Below are 15,247 nucleotides of genomic sequence, written 5' to 3'. Positions count from 1 at the left end.
AAAAACAGCAGCCTTTGGGAGCACCTCAAGGCAGAAGAAAAGGGCCTGTGGAGGCACTATTGGTGCAAAAGAGCTGAGAAGAGCAGAGGCAGCCCTCTAGAGGGAGCCCTGTTACTAGTGGTTGTAGAGATCTGTTGAGGGCTATTAATTTGAACCTAAGCAGGGAATTACTCTGGAGATTCCTCTTGAAGAAGAACAAGGCTACTGGGTTGCTGTTGATGCTAGTAGCCCAACATAGGAACAAGACTACCTGGGTGCGGTCAGCACTAGTAGCCCAACGGAGGAACCAGGATACAGGGGTGTGATCCAATGAGGGAGAAGGCTCCCTAGAGTCAGCAGAGGGGGTGAGCTATTGGGAGGACAGTGGTCCTCAGAGCTCCAGAACAACCAGGAAACTATATCAGGAGCAGATCTGCTGGCATGGAAGAACAGCAGCCACCTACCACTGAGAGATTCAACAGAGGGTGAGATCTTGGGGACTGGGTGAGGGTGTATTGGAAAGGAAAGGAGGATTTTAGGCACACAGCCATGCTCATCTATTGACTAAACTGAGAAATTTGGGAGGAGTTTGCAACTACAGTGCTGACAATTAGAACTGAAAGAGGTTTAAAGGGTTTGAACTGAGGCCCAGATTCTCAAAACTTTAACGCTGTTGCTAAATTGGCGGATTATCAAAACGGATTATCTCTGTCTTTAGCTAGATTTCTAGCAGTCTCTGCTAATGACTAGCAAAATGAGCTCTTCAACATTGAAATGAGCACTCTGGTGGATTCTTAAAAAATGCTGAGCCATTTTCTAAAAGCAGTGTTGGCTTTTGGAGACAAAAATAAGCTACTGGTACATGGGTGCTGGTACAGGCATGGCAGTGTCAGAGACTGCTAAAAAGCTGTGTTGTGATACAGTGGGAGAGATGCTCATTCTCTCTCACTGCATCACAACATCACAACACCCCTCCCCTTCAGTGGCGGCGACAACCCCCCTGCAGCGGTGATGACCCCCCTCCCCTGCAGCGGGAGAGATACCGATTCTCTCCTGCTACAAACAACCTCCCTTGCAGTGGAAGAGATGCTGATTTTCTCCCGCCACAAACACCCCCCCCCCGTAATGGGAGAGATGACAATTTTCTCCCGCCGCAAACAACCCCTCCCGTGCAGTGGGAGAGATGCTCACTCTCTCCCGCCACAAACAACTCCCTCTGCAGTGGTGGTGACCCCCCTTGCAGTGGGAGAGATGCCGATTCTCTCCCGCCGCAAACAGATATGCTCACTGTCTCCCCCTGCCTCTTACGCCCCCCCCCCCCCCCTTACACTTCCATGTAGATATCTGACTGGAGGGACACAGTTTCCCTCCACCCAGCTGGTCCGCCACTTCAAAATGGGCCTTTCCCTCCCTGATGCATCCTGGACTGATTGGTCCAATTTGTTTAAGGTCCCTCCCATAGGGCCCAATCAGAACCTCAGGCCCATCAATGGATGCACCGGGAAGGGGCCTGAGGCACCTCCTACAGGAAGGGCCTTTAACAACTTGGGCCAATCAGAGCCTCAGGCTCCTTACCAGTGCATCCCATGAGCGGGGCCGTAAACAACTTGGGCCAATCAGTGCCTTATGCCCCTCCCCGGTGCACCAGGGAGGGGAAGGCCCATTTTGAAGTGGCAGGCCAGCTGGGTGGAGGGAATCTGTGTCCCTCCAGTCAGATATCTACATGGAGTTAAGGAGGGGGGGGGGGGTTGGAGGCAGGGTGAGAGAGTGGGTATCTCTCCCACTGCAGCAGGGGGGGGGGTTGTTTGCAGTGAGAGAGAATCAGCATCTCTCCCGTTGCAATGAGGGGTTGCCACCACTGCAGGGGGGAGGAGATTGTTTGTGGTGGGAGAGAATGGGCATCTCTCCTGCTGGGGGTGGGGGGTTGTTTGCGACAGGAGAGAATCTGCATCTCTCCCACTGCAGGGGGAGGGTTGTTTGTAGCGGGAGAGAATCGGAATCTCTCCTGCTGTGAAGTGTGAAGTGTTTGCGGCGGGAGAGAATCGCCATCTCTCCCACTGCAAGGGAGGGAGGTTGTTGATTGGCAGCGGGAGAGATTGAACATCTCTCATGCTGTTGTGGGGGGGCGGGTTCTTTTTGCGTTTTTTCTGTGCATGTGCCCATCATTATCACCAGCCATGGTGATAATGATGCAAATTTAGTGAGTCTTCACTACTCTCTACCAACCTCATTTACATGAGCATTTTTTGGGACAATAGCTCGCTTTTTTAAATTTGCTTGCAGAACGGCTGCTTTAGTAAACCATCGCTCTTTAATGCGGTTTTTTGAGAATCCTGTCCTGAAAGTTTAAAAGGTTCAAAAGACTATGAACTGGTTTTGAATATCTGAAAGATAGACTAATGGGTTAACTGCATAAGTATTGGTTCAAGTGTAAAAATATTGAAACTGTTAAAAGCCATTAATGGCAATTTGTTTTATGATTGGACCTATGTACATAGTTCAAATAAAGCTGTTTAATTTATTATCCCTTGGGGTTTTCCTGGGGTGATAAGAGGGTGAATCCACCCACTAACACTTCTTTTCCCCAGGTGGATGCACTGAGCGCTAACCAAGTAAGGGACCAACAGATACTGCCTTCAATGTTCTCCAACCAGGTCTGTCACCAGACCCAGAGCTGCCCTGAAGGGGGCATTACGTATACTTTGGAAGAGAGGGAAGATATGATAGGCATGAAGCCAGCCTCTTTTAGTTGAAGTTGAAAGGAAGCTGAAGTTGAAAGGGCATGGGGTGAAATTAAAAGGTGATAGGCTCAGGAGTACTCTACGGAAATACAATTTTACAGAAAGGGTGGTAGATGCATGAAATAGTCTCTTGGTAGAGGTGGTGGAGACAGACTGTATCTGAATTCAAGAAAGCATGGGTCAGTCATTTTGGATCTCTTAGGAGAGAAGAGGAAATAATGGTTGCTGCGGATGAGCAGACTGGATGGGCCATATGGCCTTTATCTGCCATTGTGTTTCTATGTTTCTATTTAACAGCAAGCATGAGGAGTTTTTCCCATTCATTGTTTACTTCTCTAACTATGGCCCACTTTTACGAAGCTCATTAGTGTAGGCTGGTGAGGTAACCATACCAAAGCCTGGCAAGAACTGGCATTCACTAGCATGGCTTAGTAAAAAAAAAAAAAAAAAAAAAAAAAAGGCCTATAAGCCTGCCACAAGTAGATAATGCTTCAGCTCTTAACAAGTTTTTGGTCAAGACATTTATGCTTTTCATGGCTTGTCAAACACAAAAATCTAACAAGTTGTGAGGAAAGAATCTAGAATGTGGGGATAAAATAGAACCTAATGATTAATACATCTTTAATTTAATTCACTTTATAAACAATATCTGCTAGAATGTTAATTAATATGAATGGTTGTGATATGGGAACCTCAGATTGATATCAAAATTAAATATAGGACAAAAATCATCAGCAACAGTAGTGCCAGATTTACAAATGAAAGGGGTCTGTGTAATAAATGGTAGCACATTAGTATTTACTGAGATTTATTGATTGATAATGTACAGTGACATACATTATAGCTTAATAAATAGACCTGAAAGCAAAACAGCACCTACTTGTAGGTAAGTATCTTCTTACCCTCTTATCCTAGCATCCTGTTCAAAAATTACCCTTAAAATGGGCTTTGTGGTTCTTAATGTTCATTACATTACATTGGTTCTTATATACTGCAATGACCTCACGGTTCTGTGCGGTTTACAGGTCAAGAGTTATTAACAGTATGGCAGATCACAATGTCAGAAATATTTGATAGAAATAAATTTCCAACAGTTTAAAAACAAAATTAGCCATGATGTTTACCAAAATGATATGTTTTCAACATTTTTCTAAAGACTGAATATGATGGAGAAATAGATATGTGCATACCAATTTCTTTCTCCCATAAAGCTACTTGAAAAGCCAACATTTTACCAAGGAAACTTTTATAACGGTGGCATTCAAACATGCTGTTAGTAAATTACCTCCTTTGAGAGTTGGGGACCTGAATTGGCTACTTGAAAAATTGACTGTGGCTGAGTTTCTAAATTTAGGGTTTTACTTTTACTTTTAGAATCACAAAATATGGATAGATTTGAGGTGAAATAAGCTTTGGACCATAAATTATTAAAAAAATTAACCTTCCTAAATTTGGCTGAAAATAGATGCCTAACTTTGGTCCCTAAATGTAGTTGCTCAGCCTTGTTTTGCTATTAGCCACATTATATAAAAATTGCTTCAGTGACATACGTATTGCTTTACAGATGCGGTCCGTCAACAGAGTTTTTAGGTTCATTGACATGCCCCTTGAAGATACAAAAAGTGGAAAAGACGAGCAGCTCCCAGGTGTTCTTGTAATTGAGAATGAGTATACAAGGAAGGACAGAGATTGGCCATATGGAGGCAAAATGACTGTTAAAAACCTATCAGCCAAATATACAGATGGAGGAAGTACTATACTGGAAAATATTTCCTTCACAATAAATCCTGGACAAAGGGTAAGATCTTAATTTTCTGTCTTTGTAGAAACTGACATTAAATACACGTTATTAATTTAAATCATTAATAATATTTTGCAATTTTTGATGAAATTCTTACATTTCATTTCTATCTGTTAAGGAACAGTTTAGGGCAAGGATTCCTGGCAGTGATATTATTTTATGCTTGTAGCATTCTCCTCTTATAATTCCTTCATTAATTAGCAAACATCTCAGGATAGAGATAATTCTCTAATGTTTGCCTCCTTGAAGTCAACAATTTGAACCTGGGTTCAAATCTCATTCCTTTGCACAAACTTGGCTAAACACTTCATTTCTCTCCTTGATGGAAATTTAATCTTGAATGTAGATTTTGTGGACAGCCGACCCAAGATTACAAGATTGTGAGTTCTTAAGCACCTTTCTAATAATTTTTCTGACTATGCTAATTCAGAAATAAAACAACTTAGGCCCTGATTCTATAAAGTTCACTTAATGTTAGGTGCCAATATTGGCGCCTAACTTAATTGATCAATAGTTAGGCGCCAATATTGGACTGGATTGCAGCCCTCGAGGAGGGACTTTGACATCCCTGACTTAGACACTGTCACCTGCCGGGGCCACAAGAAGACTGCAAGGACAGCTGGCAGGTGGCAGCATGAATCCTTTATAGCAGAAAGTAGGAACGATTTACCTCAATACAAGGGAGTGTTCAAAAGTTTTCAGCATTACTTTGCTCAGAATTTAAAGGCAGCTGGTTGGGCTGAAAAGAGTGTTTTTTTGTTTTGCAAAGTGCCGATTTGCAGAATCGTAATGCTATATTTTTGACATTATTTCAGATCATTGATTGAACCATGTCAACAAAAAGTGTGAAATTTTCAAGTGTGGAACTCTGAGCCATCATGAAGTTCCTATTCCTGCAGAAGAAAACTCCTAAGGAAATCCATGAATGTATGATGTAAACATTAAGTGACAAATAACCATCATACTCCACAGTGAAGAATTGGTGTGCAAACTTTCAGTTAGGAGATTTTGAGACCGAAGATGCAAAGTTGGACAAGTTCATGCTAAACTGGTGAGACTGGACTCATTTGGAGTACTGGTCTTGACTTTGGGGCCGCTGCGTGAACGGACTGCTGGGTAGGATGGACCATTGGTCTGACCCAGCAGCGGCAATTCTTATGTTCTTATGTTCAAAGTCTGGGAGGTTCCTAACGGTGTCAATTTTTGAAAATGTTGACCATGTCCATGACCTGATTTGGCACATTGGTAAATATTGGCTAAAACAATTGCTGAGACACTATCCAGGGACCATCTCAGGGGTATAATCCATGAGCAGCTAGGTATGCAGAAACTGTCAGCCAAGTGGGTGCCCAAATGTTTGAATGCTGATGAGAAAGGACATCAAGTGGACAATTCCAAGTTAATTTTGCAGCATTTTCATTGAGCTGGTGCCAGCTTTTTTGAATGAACAGTTATTGTTGATGAAACATGGTTACATCACTGTGATCCAGAAGCAACAGTCCATATAAGGGCAGCACTCAGGTTGTCGAAGGCCAAGGAACTTCAAGATCCAAAAGTCAGCAGGAAAGGTTAAGGCCACAGTGTTTTGTGATCAGGAAGGTGTTGTAATGACTGACTATCTTCCAAGGGGCCAAACAGTTAATGCAGAATACTTGCTATGCTGTATCTTGCTTGCTGTGCTGTAACTTGCAATGCTGATTAAAGGAGGCATTGAAAGAAAAAAGGAGAGGGAAGATGTAGGAAGTAGTTCTCTTTCTGCACTTGCTCACAAAGCTGGCAAAACAATGGATGTTTTTGATGCAGTTGAGATTTGAGATCTTGCTCCATCTCAGTAACAGAGTAAGGGGGGTTAAAAGAGGCAGTCCACCCCGGGCTCCATATTTCATGGGTGACGGCACCCTCCTCCTTTCCACACACCCCTTCCTACTTCAGCCCCACCACATGTGCACCCCTTCCTTTCCCCCATACCTTTTTAACTTTGGTGCAAGCAGCCACAAACTTACTGCCTGTGTCAGCTTCGGGACTCTCTTGATGTCACTTTCGGGACCTGCACCTATGAAATGACGTCAGAGAGAGCACCGAAGCCAATGTGGGGAGTAAGTTGGTGGTTAAAAAGATACAGGGAAGGGGCGTCGCTCACTCTCACTACAAAAACATAAATAACTGCCAGACCCACATGCAACACATTACACTAGCATGGGGGAGAAGACCAACAAACCCACCCAGAACCAATCCACACCCACAACTAAGATCACTCATCCACCCAAAAATGACAAACAATGCTCAAACAGAATATACCACACTATCATATGCCTACTTAAACATCAGAGCACTAGGCCCAAAGATAGAACGCATAAGAGACTGGATAGAAATTGAGTATCTAACCTCAGTTTGCCCGCAGAGAAAAAAAAGAGGAGGAAGTCTGGCCATCCTAGTTAGAAATGCCCTAAACTTAAACATACTAGACAAAACATACATGGGCCTCATAGCTTGCCAACTATCATGCTCCATACTAAAAGAATCCATAACCTGCATGCTCTGCTACATAACATCAGGGAACTGGAACACAGCAAGACCAGAATTTGAGGATTTTATATATTGAAACTTACTAACGGCAGTATACAACCTAATCCTAGGAGATCTAAACCTCCATCTCAAAGACCATTCCTCTAAACAAGTTGAAAACCTACTATCTTACCTTGAAGCCTTAACCTACAAGATCTTAGACCCTCAAACCACACTTGAGAAAGGCCACCAACTTGACATTGCAGCCTTCATGACCCAACAGCCCATTCTACCAGAGATTTACACCTCAAACGGAAATTGATCCCGATCTCTCTGATCAGACCATTACACATACACCTTCAATATCAACTGGGCCAAAGGCAAACTCAAACCAAAATCCCAAAGCTTAACCTATGAATCACATAAATACATCGACCTCTCCATATTCTGGAATAAAACAGATGCAACAATCCAAGAAAGTAACCCCCCAAAATTCATCTCACAATGGTGCACACTAAATACAGCTACCCTAGATGAGCTAGCCCCAGTACAAACAAAAACCAGAATCAGGAGACGATCAGACAAACTACTCCTACTCAAAAGACAATGTAGACAACTAGAAAGAAAATGGAGAAAAAGCAACCAACAACACACTAAAACATCATAGAGAAAACTAAACCAACAATACAAGCAAATGCTAAAAGAAAAGAGAAAGACACACTACACCTGGAGTACTGCGTCCAGCACTGGTTGCTGTACATGAAGAAGGACACGGTACTACTGGAAAGGGTCCAGAGAAGAGCGACTAAAATGGTTAAGGGGCTGAAGGAGTTGCCGTACAGCGAGAGATTAGAGAAACTGTGCCTCTTTTCCCTCGAAAAGAGGAGATTGAGCGGGGACATGATCGAAGCATTCAAGATACTAAAGGGAATAGATTTAGTAGATAAAGATTTAGTAGATAAAGACAAGGAAGGGAGAACGAGAGGACACTCTCTAAAGTTGAAAGGGGATAGAATCCGTACGAGTGTAAGGAAGTTCTTCTTCACCCAGAGAATATTAGAAAACTGGAATGCTCTTCTGGAGTCTGTCGTAGGGGAAAACACCCTCCAGGGATTCAAGACAAAGTTGGACAAATTGCTGCTCAACTGGAAAGTACGCAGGTGAGGCTGGGCTCATTTAGAACACTGGTCTTTGACCTGGGGGCCGTCGCATGAGCGGACTACTGGGCACCACTGTTCTGGCCCAGCAGCAGCAATTCTTATGTTCTTATAGGCACAGAAATCCAAGACACAAAGAAACTATTCCAATTACTAAAAGAACTCACAGACACTAAACCCTTCCTGGCCAATAACGACACTCCACCCCCTTCAGCCACCCTTCTAGCCTAATATTTTAGAAACAAATTACAATAGCCAGGACAACCTTCGCAGGAACCCCAACCCACCTAGATGAGATCACTTTACCTCTCCACAGAAAAAGAATCAGCTTCAGCAGACAGACCCTAGTCCAACTTGAACACAATACAATGGTCTGACCTAAACATACTTTACAAAAAATACAGCCACGCAGCCAGTGACCTCAACCATTGTCCTCCATGCCTGTTAAAGCCTCCAGCCCATAATTCTGCACTCTCCTCTTACAATGAATTCAATCCTTGCTCACAGAAGGCCTTTTCCCACAAGACCTCAGTGAAATCATCATCACCCCAATCATAAAAGACCCAAAAGTAGTAACAGATCTACCTTCCAACTACAGACCCATAGCCTTAATACCACGCTTCAGGGGTTCAAGGAAGGTTTGCATAAATACCTACTGGATAAGGGGATTGAGGGGTATAGATAGACATAGAGACAGGTATAGGAAAAGCAGGGACAGATAGACATAGAGATAAGTACAGGAAAGGCAGGGACACTTAACAGGTCAATGGACCTCATGGGCCACTGCGGGTACGGGCTGCTGGACCTCTGGTCTGACCCAGCGGAGGCAACTCTTATGTTCTTATGTAATGGAAGGCCTCGTAGAAAAACACCTCACAAACTACCTAGAAAGCCACAACTTACTCCACCCTATACAGTCTGGTTTCAGAACCAACTACAGCATAGATACACTACTTGGAACCCTCTTGGACACAGATAGACAACACTTCAGCACAGGCAAAAAAATGCCTGTTATACAACTAGATCTCACCGCAGCATTTGACCTGGTAGACCATGACATTCTACTAGAAATACTAGAAACAGTAGGAATCACAGGAAAGGTGCACATTTGGTTTCAAGGATTCCTACAAAACAGGACCTACAGAATAAAGACAAACAAAGTAAAATCAGAACCATGGTCCAACCCCTGCGGCATACCCCACCTTTATCCCCAACACTCTTCAATCTCTACATTGCATCCCACGGCACCTGCCTAGACAAATTAGGATTAACTTGTTATAGCTATGCAGACGACATCACCATCCTCCTCCCTTTTGATCAACCAACACACTCCATGACAGACAAACTACATAGAACACTAGAAACAGTGGCTACATGGATGAAAGAACACAAACTAAAACTGAACCCAGACAAAACAAAATTTATACTTCTTGAAAAAAATGAAACCCCAACCATAACAAACTTTGTAATAAACTCAATAATATACCCCATTCTACCCACCCTAAGACTTCTGGGAGTCATGATAGATAGAAGCTGTACCATGCAAGCACAAATCAACAAAACAATACAGAAATCTTTCGCAGTCATGCGAAACCTAAGGCAAATCCAAAAATTCTTTGACAGAAAACAATTCCAGCTCGTGGTCCAATCCCTAGTCTTAGGACTTCTAGACTACTGCAACATCCTCTATCTCCCCTGCCCCTCAGTCATGATAAAACAACTACAAACAGTACAAAACACAGCCCTAAAACTGATCTATTCACTGAAGAAATACGACCACATCACTGCCGCATACATCGACTCACACTGGCTCCCAATACAAGCAAGAATACAATTCAAATTCTACTGTCTAGTATTTAACCCTTTCAGGACCATAAGGATCGTAGGCCAATTTTTGTGGTTTTGACGACATTTTTATGGTAAAAAGGGCTTGCAGATGCCAAAAAATTGATTTTTTTTGTGAAATATCATTATTTTTATTTAAAAAAATCACACTTCTGGCTTATGGACAGTGTGGCAAGTGAATCTTCTCGTCAATCTGGCAACGACGCTAATGAATGAATGTCGGAACCAGTTTGTTTACATAAAGGCAGTATCATATGGAATCCGTACATATCAAATTTAGAACTGTAGACTATCCCAATCAAAATTTATAGGATTTTAAAGTTATGGGACAAATATGTCCCTTGGTCCTGAAAGGGTTAAAGCAATGAATGGAGACAGCCCAACCTATCTGAACAACCGCCTTATCCAACCTGCCACAACCAGGCTAAGGAGAACCCAGACACCATTAATTTATCCCCCAACCAGCGGCGTCAAATGCAAAAAAAAAAAAAATGTACAATGGCCTGGCTACGCAGGCAGCGAAACTTGGCCACCAACTATCCAATCTACTGATCACTACATCAGACTACAAAACTTTCAGAAAAGAAATAAAAACCCTGCTATTCAAGAAATCAATCAAGATAAACTAACTCCGCCTGCTGGGCATGATGGACCTCTGGTCTGACCCAGCAGAGGCACTTCTTATGTTCTTAATCCCCCAAAGTAACCTGCTCAACTATGTAACTCTTCTGGAACTGTCCAGATAACCTCTTATGTAATCCACCTTGAACAGCAAGGTAGTGGTGGAATAAAAGTCACTAATCTAATGTAATGTAAATGTACACCACTGCTCCATCTTACTATTTTCTGTTTCCAAACCTTAAAAAGATTTTAAAAGGACGACAGTTTTTGAGTGATTCAGATGTAATTACTGCAGCGCAGACCAGTATTTCAGTGATCAGACATCAGAGTATTTTTTTTGGAAGGCTTACAAAAACTTCAGACGTGATGTGCCAAGTGTGTTGAATTTAGGGATGAATATGTGGAATAACTTGTATGTTTCATGTCATTCCCTTCATGGTTGGGTTGAGAACTTTTCAGCACGCCCTCATATCTACTATCTTACCTCCTGAACCTTCATTGCTCCCTGATGAAAAGTGAAGTTCTTCTTTATTAGAAAGCAGTGGTTGGCTTGGCACTTGTGGTTCTTCCAGGCAGTTATAGCCATGTAAGTGTATACTTTGACAGGGCTAGGTAGGCATTGCTGAAATGTCACTGACTTGGATAATAGCCATTTACTTATTAATTGCATTGCAATAACTACTTTAGGGTAGGGCGTGCTAGTTCAGTGCAGTAAATATTTGTTTTCTTACCTTCTATCTCTTACACTTTGGTTCATATGCTGTAAAGGTTTTGAGACAAATTTTGTACAGTATGTTAGAATAGAGAATCCGTATCAAATATATATAGGTGGAGGGGCATAATAAAAAAAATGTCTAAGTCCCTTTTTGTCCTAAGTCAGTAGATGCTGAAGTTGGCAGCAGGGAAATGTCCATTATTTAAAAAAAAAAATCCAAATTGAGGTTTTTTTTTGCGAATGGCCTACCTGCACGTTCAGCAATCTACTGACCCAGACTGCAACTACGTCTATCCTTATACCACATTTCCGACTAAAAAATCACCCAAGTCCCAAATGCCCAAACCCAGACCTTTTAGGCGAAGGAGGGGCCAGTCCTTCACCTAAAAGCTGGAATCTGTAACTGGCATCTGTCAAAAACAACACCGGTTACAGAATATCTCCCCCCTTGGCAACAATTGTGGCAGCAGAGATGCCTAATCTCTCCTATCATGATCCCCCCCTGAACTGCCGTGAACCACAGCAGGAGAGATGCCCAATTTCTCCTGCTGGCATCCCCCCAACAAACCCAATATCGGCAGGAGAGATGTCCAATCTCTCCTGCCGAAGGTGCAGTGCACCCCCTCCCCCCACCCCAGCAGGAGGGATCCCAAGGTTGGCCCAAGGGCTCCCAAGATTGGCCCAAGTGCCTAAGGCCCACCGTAGGCACTTGAGACAATCAGGCCCTAGGCCCCTCCCTGGTGCATCCCACAATGGAGGGGGGTTATTCATGAGGGGGGGTTGTTCGGGGAGTGGGCGGGGCTCAAGGGGAGGGTGTTTGCCTTCTGGCAGGAGGGCTTTGGCTCCCTCCTGCCAGTTCGGGTGGGGTGGGGTTCACCTTCCGGCAGGAGGGCTTAGACTCCCTCCAGCTAGTTCAGTGGGGTTCGGGGGGTGGGGTTTGCCTTCTGGCAGGAAGGCTTGTACTCCCTCCTGTCAGTTCAGGGGGGTGGGATTCGCCTTCTGGCAGAAGGGCTTGGGTTCCCTCCTGCCGGTTTTTGGGGGGTCGTTGGAGTGCCGGCAGGAGGGCTTGGGATCCCTCCTGCTGGTAGTCATGAGGGGACTGGTGGTGCCACGCCTTGCCTAGGCAGGACAGTTTGGGCATTTTTCCTGCCGGTACTGGGTTTGTTGGAGGGAGATGCCAGCAGGAGACAATGCACTCACACTAAAGATGGCACTATTTAAATCTGTTTTATTTATGGTTGGGAATCATATAACACAACTCTCCAATACTTTACCCAACCTCCAAAATATCCAGCGTTCCCCTCCGTAGAATTACAAATTGTTAAACATACTCTCATATATTTCAAATGTAACAAAATGTGGCCTCAGGTACACCTCCTCCACCCTTAAGTAGTGTTCAATATCGGTGGGAATACCGGTGTTTTCATTCCTCATTGGCTCACATTCTTTTTTTGCAATTATTTAAGTAAACTTTTTAAAAACTTTTTTATCCACCATGCTCTTTTTAGTAAGATGGTGGACACAATGGCTCTGGGGGATCCTTGGATCATGTAACCCAGTAGCATGATAAGCTAAGTATACAACTTATTTGAACATTTTTAAATAGAATAATCTCAAGGAAACTTCTAAAAAGAGCACGGTGGATAAAAAAGTTTAAAAGTTTAAAAAAAGTTTACTTAAATAATTGCAAAAAAAAATGTGAGCCAATGAGGAATGAAAACACCGGTATTCCCACCGATATTGAACAGTACTAAGGGTAGAGGAGGTGTACCTGAGGCCACATTTTGTTACATTTGAAATATATGAGAGTATGTTTAACAATTTGTAATTCTACGGAGGGGAATGCTGGATATTTTGGAGGTTGGGTAAAGTACTGGAGAGCAGGAGAGAATGGGTATCTCTCCTGCCGCGATTTGTGGCAGTGTGGAGGGGAACACGACTTAGGGCTCCTTTTACTAAGGTGCACTAGCGTTTTTAGCGCACACAGCAGATTAGCGTGCGCTAACCCCGCGCTACACGGCTAGAACTAACGCCAGTGACATTGTAGCGCACGCTATTCTGCACGTTAATGCCCTAACGCAGCTTAGTAAAAGGAGCCCTTAGTCTAGGTCGGCCCACCTCCCGCCCTTTCCATTCCTCTAAAAATGCCTCTTTTTGCTCTAGGCGTTCAGAGGCAGGGTAAAGGCCTAAGCTGGTTTTAGATACGTCTAAAACCAGCTTTGATTATCAGTACTTGGACGATCTGTCTTTTTGATCGTCCAAGTATCGATTTAGGCCACTTTTTGAACTTTTTTTAAATTTTTTTTTATTATGAGCCCCTTACTCTTTAACAGTCTCCAAATACAGCTCATGGATAGTGTCTTCTGGAAATGTTCTCAGTAGCTATCTTTCCAGAAAAGTGTTTAGAATTATATCTACTCTACACCAACTAAAACTACACATTTAAGGGATTGAGACTTGTATACCTCCTTTTTGTAGATTTACAATCACACTCAAAGTGGTTTACATACAGGTACTTCAAGCATTTTCCCTATCTGTCCCAATAGGCTCACAATCTATCTAATGCACCAGGGGCAGTGGAGGATTAAGTGACTTGTCCAGGGTCACAGGGTGCAGCATGGGGTTTGAACCCACAACCTCACGATGCTGAGGCTGTAGCTCTAGCCACTAGGCCACACTCACCACATTTCACCGCCACTGTATTAATTGCTTCTTGATCTTTAAAGTTTGTGAGAGCTGTCTGGATGTACATAAGAACATAAAAATAACCTCACTGGGTCAGACCAATGGTCCATCAAGCCCAGTAGCCTGTTCTCACAGTGCCCAATCCAGGTCACTAGTACCTGGTAAAAACCCAAAGAATAACAACATTCCATTCAGAATCCTAAAGAATAGCAAGAGTCCAGAATTCCAAAGAGTAACAAAAAATTCTGGAACTCCAAAGAGTAGCAACATTCCAAGCTACCGATCCAGGACAAGCAGTAGCTTCCCCCATGTCTTTCTCAATAACAGACTTCTGTTTCCTAGTTCTGGGGTTGATGCAGAAAGCTGTGCATGGTTTCTAATGTGAACTTTCTGCAAAATGTTACCGCAGATACAGTAATTACTACCACATTAAAAAGTATGTACTGTTAACACAAAATGATGCAATAGGCTGCAGATTACTGCTGTGGTCTGCATGCCCCCTTTCTTGTAAACAATGATTACCGTATTTTCACGCATATAACGCGCGCGTTATACGCGTTTTTACCTACCGCGCATACCCCTCGCGCGTTATATGCGTGAGCGCGGTATACAAAAGTTTTAAAACATAGTTCCCACCCCGCCCGACGCCCGATTCACCCCCCCAGCAGGACCGCTCGCACCCCCACCCCGAACGACCGCTCGCACGCGATCCCACCCGCACCCGCATCCACGATCGGAGCAAGAGGGAGCCCAAGCCCTCTTGCCCGGTCGACTCCCCGACGTCCGATACATCCCCCCTACTGGTGGGGCCTAAGGCGCGTGGGCCAATCAGAATAGGCCCTGGAGCCTTAGGTCCCACCTGGGGGCGCGGCCTGAGGCACATGGTCGGGGTTGGGCCCATGTGCCTCAGGCCGCGCCCCCAGGTGGGACCTAAGGCTCCAGGGCCTATTCTGATTGGCCCACGCGCCTTAGGCCCCACCAGTAGGCGGAGCTTTAGGACGGATGGGCCAATCCGGCCTCATTCCTTCGTTGGCTGCCTGCCGGACAGGCGGGTTTGGCTCCCGTCTGTCCGGCCAACTACCAAAGGTACGGGGAAGGGGGGTGGGGGGGTCGTGGGGGTCGCCAGGGGGGTCGCGGGTCGGCTGGGGGGGCGGTCAGAGGTTCTTGGGGGGGGGGGGGCGGGGGGGGGGGGGGGGTT

The 15,247-nt window shown here is 44.3% G+C and overlaps 1 protein-coding gene across 1 annotated transcript in view; it reads left to right on the top strand.

Moving 5' to 3' along the window:
* Positions 1 to 15,247, top strand: part of CFTR (CF transmembrane conductance regulator) — a 411,238-nt gene that overhangs the window by 341,734 nt on the left and 54,257 nt on the right. Inside the window, exon 22 of the mRNA XM_033959147.1 lies at positions 4,285 to 4,518. Coding sequence (XP_033815038.1) covers positions 4,285 to 4,518 — 234 coding nt within the window. The remainder of the gene's footprint in view (positions 1 to 4,284; positions 4,519 to 15,247) is intronic.

This window comes from Geotrypetes seraphini, chromosome 9 (genome assembly GCF_902459505.1).
Source record: "Geotrypetes seraphini chromosome 9, aGeoSer1.1, whole genome shotgun sequence".
In the NCBI taxonomy this organism is placed as follows: domain Eukaryota; kingdom Metazoa; phylum Chordata; class Amphibia; order Gymnophiona; family Dermophiidae; genus Geotrypetes; species Geotrypetes seraphini.
This window is presented reverse-complemented; position numbering and strand designations above follow the sequence as displayed.